General features: G+C 45.6%; 1 protein-coding gene across 1 annotated transcript in view; it reads left to right on the top strand.

The window, feature by feature from the left end:
• The window catches only part of PLXNA2 (plexin A2), a 324,127-nt gene that overhangs the window by 218,757 nt on the left and 90,939 nt on the right, over nt 1–14,431 (top strand). Inside the window, exons 8-9 of the mRNA XM_044001416.1 lie at nt 207–303; nt 6,222–6,336. Coding sequence (XP_043857351.1) covers nt 207–303; nt 6,222–6,336 — 212 coding nt within the window. The remainder of the gene's footprint in view (nt 1–206; nt 304–6,221; nt 6,337–14,431) is intronic.

Genomic DNA, 14,431 nt, shown 5'->3' with positions numbered 1-14,431 from the left:
GTGTGTGTGTGTGTGTGTGTGTGTGTGTGTGTGTGTGTGTGTTAGAAAGGGCACATGAAATCCGAAGGCATAAAAGCTATCTGGCCAACGCAGAGCCGGCCAGATTTGTACTCCCAGATCGAATCTGTAGGGTTTCCTCCTAGCCCATATCTGGAAATTCCTCTGCTCAGAATGCCTTGTTCACTCTCTTCTCCTTTCTCTTCCAGACTGGTTCGGCCTGGAGCTACAGCTAAGATCCAAGGAGACGGGGAAGATGTTTGTCAGTACTGAGTTCAAGTTTTACAATTGCAGTGCCCACCAACTGTAAGCATCATTTATCCCTCGACCACCCTCTCTCTGCATCCCCTCCCCAGTCCCAGATCCCAGCACCTACTAACCACCCCAGCCCTCACTCCGAATCACAGACACAGAATTTGAAGGTACCTCAATTCAGAAAAGCAGCCCCTGGTAAAAGGCTGAGCTCTCAACTCATTTCCAGACTTCTACAATGACCCTGGTGGAATCCTAGGTCTGGGTGGCAAAGCAGCAAAAATTACCCACTTGCAGATGCTGAGGATGAGGGGGGAAGGGGCTTCTGAAAATGGAGATGGCAGCAGACAAATTGAGGGGGGAGTAGGACGGGCGCCATATGCATTTGAAGTTAGAAGAGGCTCTGTGTTGGGAAAGACTATGTTGAGATTGGCACCTATGAGGTGAACAAGAGGAAGGGGAGAGATGACCTGAGGCAGCACAGGCTAAATAAAAGGGGGTGGGGAGGAGGGGGGGATGCCCTCTGTGCCCTTCTCCCACCAACCTTCCTGAGAAGAAGTGGGGAAAGGGGCCCCTAGGCTGGTCTCAAGGCAGCCAGGCAGATTGAGCCAAACTCCTCCTGGGGCTTTATATAACCTGATGGTGCCCCCAAGCTGTATGATTCTGTAACTGTACACAGAAGCTGGGAAATGTCTCCAGTGAGGAGCCTGGCCAGAAGGGACCGGCGTGAAGGATGGGCCTTTGCGTGGAGTTTCTCCTGAATGAGCCCTCCCTGGGAAAGGCTCTAAGTCTCCTCTTACAGGCTTCCGTGCATTTGGCTCCAAGAAGGGGAAGTATTGGCATGTATTTGGCTTCAGGAAGGGGCACGGAGCCAGTGGCCCTGGGCATTCAGCAGGGAGGGTGGATGGTTAGACACTGAGCCCAATCAGGTAATTCCCAGAGACCCAAGCCCTAGGAATAATCTACACCCCCCACTCTGGGTACCTGACACAGGACACACAGGGCCCGAGAAAGAGTCAGACCCCTACTAATGTCATGTTTGTAGGACACAGGCTGGGGAATGTACTGGATAGAGGCAACACTGACTCAGAGCAAAGAATTTTCTGAGAGGAGAGAAGAGAGGGTTCAAATAAATAGCTAAATAAACCCCCAGTCCTTGATCTTTCTTGCTCAGATCTGCATTTACATTTTTAGAATAAGGTCACTGGAGAGGCAGAGGACAGAGAGTACTGAACTGTTCATTCGTTGCAGTCATGTCCAACTCTCTGTGACCCCATTTGGGGTTTTCTTGGCAGAGATAATGGAGTGGCTTGCCATTTCCTTCTCCAACTCTTTTTACAGGTGAGGAAACTGAGGCAAATGCAATTAAGTGACTTGCCCAGGGTCACACAGCTAGTAAGTGTCTGAGGCCAGATTTGAGCTCAGGAAGATGAGTCATCCTGATTCCAAACCCAGCACTCTATCCACTGTACCACCTAGCTACCTGAGACTACTGAGCACCAATGGGGGGAAAATACCCCAAAACATTTGTAGCTAGGTTTGCCCTGGACAAAGGAGAGCACCAGAGTCTCAGAGCTAACTAAGGGAGGCCTGGGTGGAAAGGGAGCAGGAGAACCAACAGCAAGATCTAAAATGAGGACAGGCTTCCCAATAGCCACCCTCACCAGTCCTGCTCTTTGGAACTTTAAGAATCTCAAGGACATAACCTCTTCATTCTCTTTCCCCAAACCTACCCTGCTGACGCCCTCTGTTCTGCCCACATCCTATTCATCTTTCCAGTGGGTCAGAGAAACAGAGCCTGAACCAGCCCCTCCTCCCCTGAGAATGCATTCTTTGTGACAGCATCCTCATCTCCATGACAACCTTCTGTGATGTCACTGCTTTCTCTCTCTCAGGTTACTGTAGCAATGTGGATGCCATCACGGTGTTCAGGGATGCGGTAGAAACCAGGAGGCTTTGGCAGCAGAAATCTCACTTTGCTACCAAAAACATTCTACTTCTCGTAGGAAAAAAGAGCACTTGATTTACAGTGACAGAACATGAGTTCAAACCCTAGCCCTACCACTTACTAACCTAGGTGACTTTACCTTTTTGGGACAGTTTCCTATAAGATGAAGGGATTGTCCTAATGACCTCTCAGGTCCCTGATTGCTCTAAATCTGGGGGCCTGTAATATTTGCACCCCAGTAGTCATGATTTAACATCTTGGAACCAAGGAGTCGTAGAAATCATCTCATCTAAGACTTAAATTATACAAATTTTTAAAAAAAGTTCCAGAGATTAGCTCATTTACTCAAGGTCACACAAAGTCAGAAGGAACCTCAGAGGTCAGCTGGTTGTACTCTAGGCCCGATGTCCTTGAATGCCTTCTACAACATTCCTGAGGAGTGGTCATCCAACCTCTGTTTGGCAACCTCCAGTGACAGGGAACTCAAAGCCTAGGTCCTCCCAACTCCTAGTCAGGAAAATCCACCCCATTTTTACACTGCTCTATTAGGAAGTTTTTTTCTTATTCTGAGCTGAAATCAATCTGCCTGAAACTTAGGAGGGAAGGAGGATGGGGGGGGGGGCTTGGTTTTTTACATAAAAATATAGTGTTTTTAATGCCTCCCTTCACAGGAGAATTCATTGGTCCTGTAGAGCTGGGGCTGAGAACCCCCAGTCCACTGTCCATAGTTTTCTCCAGTCCATGATAGAGCTTCCTGATATCCTGAGAGAAAGATACTGTTGGATCTAAAACTATTCTATGAGCCCATGCCCAAGGAACTAAAGGACATTGGTCAACAGAGCCAAAACAAATACAATAGTGGACCTGAAAGAAATTGAATGAATGGCTTCTGTATGTTCATTAAATAACCCCTATGATATTCTTTTTTTGGAGGATGCCTGTCTATGACTGTTTGCTATGGGCAGAAACTCTCAACTCAGTCACTTAAGCAGTGGTGCCAAACTCAAAGAGAGAAGCGTGCATATTGACTTAGAAAATCACAAATTGGGGCAGCTAGATGGCGCAGTGGATAGAGCACCGGCCCTGGAGTCAGCAGTACCTGAGTTCAAATCCAGCCTCAGACACTTGACACTTACTAGTTGTGTGACCCTGGGCAAGTCACTTGACCCCAATTGCCTCACTAAAAAAAAAAAAAAAACCCAGAAAACCACAAATTAACATTATCTATGTTTTATTGTGTTTTTATTTGTCTTGTTAAACATCTAATTACATTTTGGGGGGGTGGGGCAGTGAGGGTTAAGTGACTTGCCCAGGGTCACACAGCTAGTAAGTGTCGAGTGTCTGAGTCCAGATTTGAATTCAGGTACTCCTGAATCCAGGGCTGGTGCTCTATTCACCGCGCCACCTAGCTGCCCCCCCCCCAATTACATTTTAATCTGGTTTAGGCAGCACTTAGGTTGTGGCCTTGCATGTAGCCAGTGGGTCATGAGTTTAATTTAAAGGCATAGGGTCAGGGCCAAAAGATAAGTAGGTTTGGGCATTGTAGGGAGACTGAGTTGAAGTTTCACCAGGAAATTATCACAACTGATATATGGGGATTTGGCCAGTATCACCCTGTTCCTGATAGTAACACAGGCCCCACAAGGTGGCGCTAGATTGTGATTCCCAGCTCTGTGACAAGGAGCCAGCCCTGAACCTTAAGCCTTATGGACTCGAGTCACCTTTTTGCAGCCTCATGAACTTTCCCTTTTGCCTTGACGTTACCACTTTCTAAACTTCCCCAATTATCAAATCATAATTTGAAGCCCAAAGTCTCTTGGCTAGAGGATAAAGAACTGGCCTCTGAGCCAGGAAGGCCTGGATTCAGGTCCTGCCTTTGATACTTCCTAGCCACATACAAGTCACTTAGCATCAATTCTGGACCCCAGAGGTTATCATTGGTCTGGATCTACCCCATCACCAACATATACATGCACATACTTGTATATGCTGCTTGTAGGCAGCTAGGTGGCTAAGTGGATAGAGTGCTGGAATTGGAGTCAGAAGGACCTGAGTTCAAATTGAGCCTCAGATACTTTCCAGCTGTGTGAACCTGGGCAAGTCACTTAACCTCTCTGTGCCTCAGTTTCCTAATCTATAAAATAGAAATAGCAATAACCCCTACCTCCCACAATTGTAAACAGAAAAGGAGAAAATATTTGTAAAGTGCTTAGCAAATCTTAAAACACTGTAAAAATGCTACCTATAAACATCAATATAGTGCTGGTTAAAAGTAACTCCTTTTTTTTTAAAACTCCTTTTGTTTTTTACTCTATCTCTGCACACTCATTCAAGATTGTGTTTTCTTAGGTTCATTTACAAATAAAAAGCAAAAATACAAATTGGCATCTCTGGAGTTGTAGTCCAAGGATCATATTCTTAGAGAAGAGGGAACCTTAGTCAAATGCCCTCGTTTTTTGGTTTTTTTTTTGGAAGAGGAAGCTTGAACCCAACCATAGATGTTAAATGCTTAGACCAAGACCACTCAGGTGATCCTGGGTCAGCATCATAGACTCAGAACTAGAACCATTGATTATAAACCTCTTATTTTACATATGGGAACACTGAGGCCCAGAGAGATTTGGTCATTTGCCCAAGGTATAGGAAGTTTCTGGGACAGTGTTCATACCCAGATCTTCCTAACTGTAAGTCCAGGGGTCTCCACTCCCTCCCTCCCCTCACTGTATTACATCATCACTCAATGTCTTATCAGTGTCAAAGGTGAGATAAAAAATTCTTTTTTTATTCTCTCCTAGCCAGTTTAGAATGAGGGAAATGAAAAAGAGGTGCCTGACCTACTCCATCCCCTAAAACCAGCTCCATTTTATCAGTGGGCCAGTCTCTCCCCCTACACACACTGACCTGTGTCATTTCTGAGAAATACCAAAAGAACAGCAAAGGATTGTCTGTTATATGTCAAGGAGACCAGTATGTCAACCTAAATTCTGTTCATATTATCTTAAGGACTAACCCCCCCCAAAAAAATTAATATTAAAAAGTCTTTAACTCTTAAGAATAATGCCTTTTATTTTAATTACACTGTATTTCTTTTTAAAGTGTTTTCACCATCTTATTTTGATCCTCACAAAAACTTTGTGAGATCAATTTATTGTCTCCATTTTACAGATAGGGAAACTGAGGCTCAGAAAATTTATAATGATAGCCAGCACTTATATGGTGCTTTGAGGTTTGCAAAGTACTTTACATATATTATCTCACTTGATCCTCACAGCAGCCCTATGAGGAAGGTGGCGGTATTATCGATATTTTAGAAATGAGAAAACTGAGGCAAACTGATGTTAAATGACTTACCCAGGATCACACAGCTATATAACGGCCTAAGCTAGGATTTGAACTCTGGTCTTCTTGATTCCAAGTCCAGTGCTTTACCCAACCTTGACGCCTGGTGCCTGGTTAAATAGTTAATAGGCAGAAGAGAGGTCTTCTGATTAGTTCTGAGTAGTTCCACTACTCCAAGCTACTTCCAAGTCCTTTTCTTCCCTCCTCTGCACCCATACCTGCTAAGCTATTCAGTATTAAAAACTACCTTCCTGGGGCGGCTAGGTGGCACAGTGGATTAAAGCACCGGCCCTGGATTCAGGAGTACCTGAGTTCAAATCCAGCCTCAGACACTTAACACTTACTAGCTGTGTGACCCTAGGCAAGTCACTTAACCCCAATTGCCTCACTAAAAAAAAAAACAAAAAACAAACAAACAAAAAAACAAACTACCTTCCTGACTAAGACTGGTTAATAAATGAATCACCTTGCTCTGGCTTCACTCCCTCTCTAGTGACAGGATCTTATTATAAGAGCTTTGGATGGAAAACAAATGGTTCTCGCTGCTCTAAGTTGTCCCTATTATCATCTTAAAGGGTGGGAAATAAAGTATGTGACCCCAGCCTCTCCGTGTGACTGGAATAACTGATTAGTGTGACCCAATTCTCAACTTCCTCTCCCTCTTTCCTTTCCTCCCCCCATTCAGGTGCCTGTCCTGTGTCAACAGTGCCTTCCGCTGCCATTGGTGCAAATATCGAAACCTCTGCACCCATGACCCCACAACCTGTTCCTTCCAAGAAGGCCGTATCAATATTTCTGAGGTAAGGTGGGCAGAAATTAAACATGGGCTTTATGTAGGAGTGTGTTGGTAAATGTTTAACAACCAGCTCCCTGGAAGGGGGGGCGGGGTTTATGACATGCTTAAACTTAATCTGTATTATTAGTATTTTCTCCATCAGTTTAAGTCTAGACAGTCAGCAAAATAATAAATCAAGCCATGATTTGTAGTTTGCCACTTTCCAAAGTATAAGTGCCAACTTTGAAAATTTAACAACCAGCTTTCACAAGCTATTTTGAGCTAGTTCCAGCACATGCCTGGCTTTATAGAACACTTGCTGGGTCTGAGTGGCCTTGCCCACTCCCATGTGGTAAGTTGTAGGGTCCTTCCTTCCATCTCCCTGCCTTAGTTCTATCTCTTACAACTTTCTTTGGAGCATGCAGTGAATCTGGTTCCAATGTCCATCTGAAACACTACTAAAGGAGGAGAAAATGATCCTCACAATGTGGATGGATAGATAGATGGATGGATGGATGGATGGATGGATGGATGGATGGATGGATGGATGGATGGATGGATGGATGGATGGATAGATGGATGATAGATGGATAGATGGATGATCGATAGATAGATGGATAGATGGATGGATAGATGGATGGATAGATGGATAGATGGATGGATAGATGGATGGATAGATGGATGGATAGATGGATAGATAGATAGATAGATAGATAGATAGATAGATAGATAGATAGATAGATGGATAGATAGATGGATGGATAGATAGATGGATAGATAGATGGATAGATAGATAGATAGGTAGATAGTTAGATAGATAGATAGATAGATAGATAGATAGATAGATAGATAGATAGATGGATAGATGGATAGATGGATAGATAGATAGATAGATAGATAGATAGATAGATAGATAGATAGATAGATAGATAGATAGATAGATAGATAGATAGATAGATAGATAGCAGTTCCCAATTGGGCTCATTACTCTGTTCCTTAGAGCATTATATATCCAAATATCCAAGAGGTCCAAGGCAAAGGTTTGGAGCAAGTTTACTTTTTTTGGAGCAAAGTTACTTTAAGACTGGCTAAACATAAGCCCTAATTCAGTAGAAAACTGTTTTACTTCTCTTTCTCAATCTTTCATAGCAAGGTACCTTTCACGTATAAAAGACTATGTGTTTTTTATTCTAATACATTAGAATACTTTATATTCCAATACATGAGAATACTTTATCTTCTAATACAGACAGCTAGGTGCTGCAGTGGCCTGGAGTCAGGAAGGTCTGAGTTCAAATTCAGCCTCAGACACTTTCTAGTTGCATGATCCTGGGCAAGTCACTTCTCCCCATTTGCCTCCATTTCCTCATCTGTAAAAACAAACTGGAGAAGGAAATCTCCAGCCCCTCCAGTATCTTTTCCAAGAAAGGCCCAAATGGGGTCACAAAAAGTCAGACATGACTGAGATCACTGAACGACAACAAATATTCTAATACACACATGGGTGATGGCCTGTTGGAGGGAAGGAGAGAATGAATTGTAGCTAGGAGAGAGTGCCAGGCCTTGCTTAAAGTCTCATTTTGTCATCTAGTAAACATGGTGCCTGACCTGCCTTTGTTATCAACACAGTGAAATGCCAAGTTGCTTATCTTCCCAATAAATATTTCAGGTCAATGAATATTGATTGATGCTGGCTTGCTGGGCATATTTCGAGAGCCTGAGGGATAGTATGACTTGCTGGGTCTGTTTCCTTTTTTGTTTCTAATGTGTTTTACACTCCAGAACAGCAGGATTTGAGTTTCAAAGACCACAGATGTCTAATCCAGACCGATATGTGTGAATGTCTAAATGCTTTTGTCCCTTTAATTCTGGCTTTGAGGAAAAATAACATGAATGGCAAGAGGTCCATTCGTCTGGATAAGATCACTGTACCTGAACTAGACCCCTGCTGGCAGCTGCTTGGTTAAGGTTTCAAGGGACTGGGAGTTGGAGGAGATAGATAGGGGCGTCTGGTGGCATGCGTGCATTTTGGCCTTAGCTGCAAAGCAGTGCAGGGGGTGTGATGCATTTTTATGAGTGTCAGCAGCTTCTGTGGGGGCAGAATACGTGGGGGGCACAGTCTGAATCCCCTCCTTTGCTTTGCTTCTGACCTCAAGCGGTTCTTAGCACCTTGCGTTTTTACATCCATCACTTCCAGGCTGGTAAATAGGGCTGCCATCATTGTGAGAGAGAATGGGTAATGGTATGTCATCACCGAGAGTCAGGCAGTAAGGATTGATTGAGCACTTACTACCATGCGGAGTGGGACACTAAGCATTGGCTTCCCAAGAAAAGCAGAACAGCCCCTGCCCTCAAGGGGCTCACGTTTTAATGGGAGAAACAAATATGAAAATCACTAGATGAGGGAGAGGGAGAGAGAGAAAGAGATAGAGACATGGAGAGACAGACACACAGAGAGAGAAACAGACACACACACAGATGTAGAAGGTAATGTCAGGAGGGAGAGCAACAGCATCTGGAGGGACTGGGAAAGACCTCCTCCAGAAGGTAAGATTTGAGCTGAGTCTTGAAGGAAGCCCGGGAAACTAAGCAGCAGAGGTGAGGGAGCACAGCACCCCAGGCATGAGTGAGAGTTAGTACAAAGGCGTGGAGGTAGGAGATGGAGAGTCCTGTTTGAGGAACAGCAAGCCCACATCTTGGCCTGGCATTGTTCAGAAGTCTCAATCTACCAGTGGCTCAGCATGACTTGCTCTTGCTGAACATGGACAGTGGTGTTGAACTAGCTAGTTCTAACATGGAATGGGCAAGTCGTATCAACTTTCTCAGCCTCAGTTTTAACATCCGTAAAAAGAAGGAGCTAAGGGGGCACAGTGGATAAAGCACCAGCCCTGGATTCAGGAGGACCTGAGTTCAAATCCGGCCTCAGACTCAACTTGACACTTACTAGCTGTGTGACCTTGGGCAAGTCACTTAACCCTCATTGCCCCACCAAAAAAAAAAAAAAAAGAGCTGAATTAGAGGATCCTTCCTAGCTCTGAATCTATGGTCCTGTCATTCTAATGACTGAAAGCCGATTCTGAACCTCCTTGGACTAGGTGACCTCTGAAAGTCCCTGTTGGATCTCAATCTATGCTCCGATTATCATTGGAAACATTTCAGAATATTAACAATAACTTGGAATTTGGTGTAGGGTGAGATTATTCCCAGTGAGCTAGAAAGAATTTGGGGGTTAGAGTCAGAAGATCTGAGTTTGAATCATGACTGCTACTTAGCCAAGTGACCTTGGATAAGTCACTTCTCTGTGGGCCTTAGTTTCCACATCTATTCACTGAGGGCAATAACTCCCTTGCAGTTCAAGATCTCATAAAGGAATTCCCTTATGAGTTTGGGGTCAGTAAGTCAGTCAGTAAACATTCATTAAGCATATAAAGGCAAAAAAAAAAAGGCAGGGATACTTCAAATGTGTTTCCAGCAGCTAGAGCTGGAAGAGACCTTGAAGGCTGTCCTAACTCCCCCACTTTGCAGATGAGGAAACTGAGACCTGGGGTGGTTAAGTAATTTGTTCATGGTCACACAGGTTGACTCGCAAAATGTTAGCATTAGAGCAAAGCTTAGAGCTCTCCTATCCAACGCTCGTATTAACAGTCGAGGAAACCAAGGCACAGAGGAACAAATGGACTTTTCCAAGGAAAAACAATTAGTAGGAGGCAGGGCTGATACTTGAACCCACATCTTCTGCCACCAGTCCCAGGATTCTCTCCCCAAGGCCCCCCGCTTCTGCCCTGGACAATTACTAAATATTTCTTCCAGCCCTGCAGGTCTATGAATCAGCTTCCAGGCAGGAGCTGGTCTTCTGCTCCTTCAGTAGGGTGGGAGGTTTCCCAGTGAAAACAGTAGGCCAGGAACACCCATTAGCTCAAGCTGCCAGAGAGGGAGGAAAATGGAGATTTAAGGCCCAGATTCCAGGAGTCCACAAAAAGACATCTGAGAGAGTAAAAGGGTCAAAAGAGCCAAGGTAAGGAGGAGACAGCTGTAGCCAAGTAAAGGGGAGGACAGGTGAGTTCAGTCCATGGTCGGGCTGGGCACCGGCCCGCACAAAGGGCTTAGGTTTCTTTTGAAAGATGAGTCCAGGAGAGAGCGGGGGAGGCCAGGCCGATGAAATGCTGATCTAGACAAGAAAAGGCAGCTGTTTCTCTTTCTCCCGGGGAGCTCCCCCACTCAGTAAAAGGAGAAACCTGAGGCCAAACTTGAAAATGACCTGCAGCTGGAGAGATGCTGGGATGAGTGTAACACAAAGCCAGACAAATAAACTCACAGCCCGAGTGTGGAGGCTGGCAGGGCTCAGGCATAAAGAAGCTAATTGGAAACAGGCCCGACCTCCCTCATGCAGTTTACATGAAATCTCCCCCTCTCCCCCTCAGACAGGCCCCAGAGCTGGAACCCCAAGAAGCTATGTGAGTCCCCCTCCCCAGGATCAAGGGATCCTGAGAAAGCCCTGAGGACAGATTGGGAAGCTTCCTGCCTCCCTGGACTTACTCACCCCTTCCCCTCCCATACTAAGCATCTCTCCACTCCTGGGGGGTGGGAGCAGAGAAGCGCTGTCCACACCGTCGTCTCTGCCTTTCCCCCATTTCCCCTAAGCCTGTGAAAGGGGTGGGGAGGATGTTCAGCTGGTTTTATTCCAGCTAATATTTACTGACCGGGCCCTTCTCCAGGGATTTCCTCTCTTAAGGGGAATGAGAGAAACAGAAAGCTCAGCCCCCAACTTTGCAACAGGTTGTCAGGGAGGTTGTTAGGAGCCATTTCCTAAAAAACAGCACTTTAACTAACTCTAGGCAACAGCTCATCACACTTCCTATCCCTGCAAACACCAGTTACTGGGCCTCTTGTTCTCTGCCAGAGCCCTTCTGTTTGGGAACAGCAGCCTAGAGAGGTTGGGGCACAGTAAGAGAGAACATGCCCCACGGAGAGACGGGGGGGGGGGCTGGGAGGACATCCCCTACTTCAATGGGACCTCCGTGGGTTCCTGTGGTTGGGTTTGGGAAAATTCCTTTCTGACACTATAAGACTTCAATTTCACTGGGTGTGGTGTGGTATGATGTGTGTGTGTGTGTGTGTGTGTGTGTGTGTGTGTGTGTGTATAATCAGAAGGCTTAGAAGTCAGTCATGAAACCACATTTCATGAATACCTATTTATCCAGTTCCACCCAATACAATCTAGTTGAATTCAACACACATTATTCAAATGCTTACTAAGTGTAAGATGAGAGGTAGGGAGTTGAAGAGGATATAGGGTTGACCTTGCAGGTGGGAAGACCAGGGTCCAGAGCTGCTTCTGGCACACAGTGGCTGTGTGACCCTGGGCAAGTCATGCTCTCAATGCCTACGGGTCAATCTTTATGACTAAAAGCTGTAAAGAAGGTTCCCTTGGAAGCAGATGCTCAGCATGAGAGGGCAGGGCAGGGGACAGTAGGAGAGTGACTCCAGAGAGGCAGAAAGCATCCCTGTCTGTCCCCAGGGCTTCCTTAGGATTCCTTGATCCTGAGGAGGGGGAGGCAGCATTCCCCCTCTTGGGCCTGTTGGGGTAAATGGGAGAGATTTCATGTACGCTGCATGAGGGAGGTCGGGTCTGTTTCCATTAAACGTTCTATGCCTTGGGTTCCTCAATCTGTAAAAAATAAGGAAGTTGGACTGAAAACTTCCAAAATATTTTCTGGCTCTCAGTTTCTTCATCTGTAAATGGTGCTAATAATAGCACCAGGTTGTTGTGAAGTTCAAATGAGAGAACATGGGTAAAGAGCTTCGCAATCCTTGATTGAAATATTGCTCAGTCATAACAGACTCTTCATGACCCCATTTAAGGTTTTCTTGGCAAACAAACTGGAGTGGTTCGGAATTTCCTTCTCCAGCTCTTTTTACAGATGAGGAAACTGAGGCAAACGTGATTAAGTGACTTGCCCAGGGTCACATAGCTAGTAAGTGTCTGAGGCCAGATTTGAACTCAGGAAGGTGAATCTTCCTGACTCAAGCCCAGGCACTCTATTTCCCTACCTGGGCAAACCTTAAAGCACTATTATTCACCCTCCCTTCCCCTACCAAAAAAGTCTACCAGCCTCCTTAAAAGAATTTGGGCTTCCTTTAAGGCTGTGTGTAGGACTCTCCCTCTGCCAGATGTATGCTCAGCAGCCCTGGAGGTGGGACCCTGAATCCTCTCCTTGCTCAAGCTAGGTCCAGCCTATGACACAGCATTAACACTACAGGGTTGTGGGTGTGCAAACAGCTTTTAACTTTAAAAGCTCATCTCCCTCCATGGCTAAACCAGGCCTAGCGTGATGTAGATACATAAATATCTTCTTTACGCCCTGTCCCAGGGGAGAGATAGAACTAAATAAATCCGATTAGCTTCCCAGGATGCCGGCTCCGCTCCCCCTTTGAAGTCCAGTGGGTGAAGATAATGCCATTTCCACATAGAAGTCGATTCAACACGCTGAAGTGTCCCGAGTTCTGGGAGCTGATGAAGCGGAGCTGAGCCACAGGGCCCATCTTTGCCGGAGCTCCAGTGCTCCCTGGGCTCCTGGGCCTCCATCTTTGGGGTCATCACCTTAGTGGACATCCTTGATGGAACCGTGCCTCCCCATTCTGCTAGCTGTGATTGATTACAAGTAGAGAACAGGAGTTAGGAAGGAGGCAGGGCCTGGGCCTATTCAGGGGAGAGTTTGTCTAAAAGGGGAGGGATGGAGGAGGATAGAAGATGACCTTGAGTGGTTCTCCCAGTCCTGGTGGACTGTGAAGCTCCCATGTGGCAACAGGCCTTCATAGTGACACTTTGCATTGTGCATCACCCAATGGGATCATTTCCTTTCTTGTCCCTAACATGGCGGCAGTGTTTGCATGCAGGGGTAGGTATGTACTTGTGCTTGGACAGAAGTGGGAAAAGCAGGAATATTGTAGGAGACAAGCAGCCTGCAAGGAGTTGTGCTCCTTGCTTCTACATATAGACCTGGAAGGGGGAATCTTAGGAGTCATTTACAGATGAAGAAACAGAATCCCAGAGAGGTCACACAAGGGGTAAGAGGCATGATTCAGACTCAGGTCATTTTACTTTAAGTCCAATGCTCTTTCTACTACACAGTGTGGGCCTATGCTATCCAGTGGCTATAGGGGTTAGGTGGTGCAGTGGATAGAGCGCTGGGCCATGAGTTAGGAAGACCTGAGTTCAAATCCAGTCTTAGACACTTACTAGCTGTGTGACTCTGGGCAAGTCACTTAACCCTGTTTGCCTCAATTTCTTCATCTGTAAAATGCAAAGTTGTGAGGATCAGATGAGATAATAATCGTAAAGTGCTTGGCACATAGTAAGCACCATATAGTTATTTATCATGATTATTATTGTTATTGTTATTAGTAGTAGTAGTAGTAGTAGTAGTAGTAATTACTGCTAAAACCTTCATTGTACTCCACTGGCAGGTACAAGCCCTACACTTAACAGACCTTCAGTAGAGCAGGGCTGAGGCCTGGCAGGATCCCGCTCTCAGCCTTCAGCTGAAACCTCTCTTTCCATGACTCCTTGCCAGTTCCCTTGTTAATACCATCCCTAGACAAGGGCTAAAGAGCCTACACCCTCACAGTGAAGAGCAGAGAAGGAAATAAGCATTTATTAAGTGCCAACCATGTGCTAAGCACTTCACCTCTGTTATCGCGTGTGATCCTCACAACCACCCTGGGAGGTGGGTGCTATCATCATCCCCATTTTACAGATGAGGAAACTGAGGTAGACAGAGGTTAAGTGACTGGCCCAGGGTCACACAACTAGTAAGGTAGGCTTCAAACTCAAGTCTTCCTGACTTCAGGCCTGGTACTCTACCCACTTAGCTGCCTTCTAAAGAGATGTGCAAGCATTTGGTAAGCACCTACTATGTGCCAGGCACTATACCAAGCACCAGGAGATATTTTTTGATGTGGTTTTGTTTTTTGTTTTTTGTTTTGTTTTGTTTTGTTTTGTTTTGGGGGCTTTGGGGGTTTTTTTCAGGACAGTGGGGGTTAAGTGACTTGCCCAGGGTCACACAGCTAGTAAGTGTCAAGTGTCCGAGGCCGGATTTGAACTCAGGTACACCTGAATC

Source organism: Dromiciops gliroides, chromosome 4, assembly GCF_019393635.1.
Source record: "Dromiciops gliroides isolate mDroGli1 chromosome 4, mDroGli1.pri, whole genome shotgun sequence".
NCBI lineage: Eukaryota > Metazoa > Chordata > Mammalia > Microbiotheria > Microbiotheriidae > Dromiciops > Dromiciops gliroides.
This window is presented reverse-complemented; position numbering and strand designations above follow the sequence as displayed.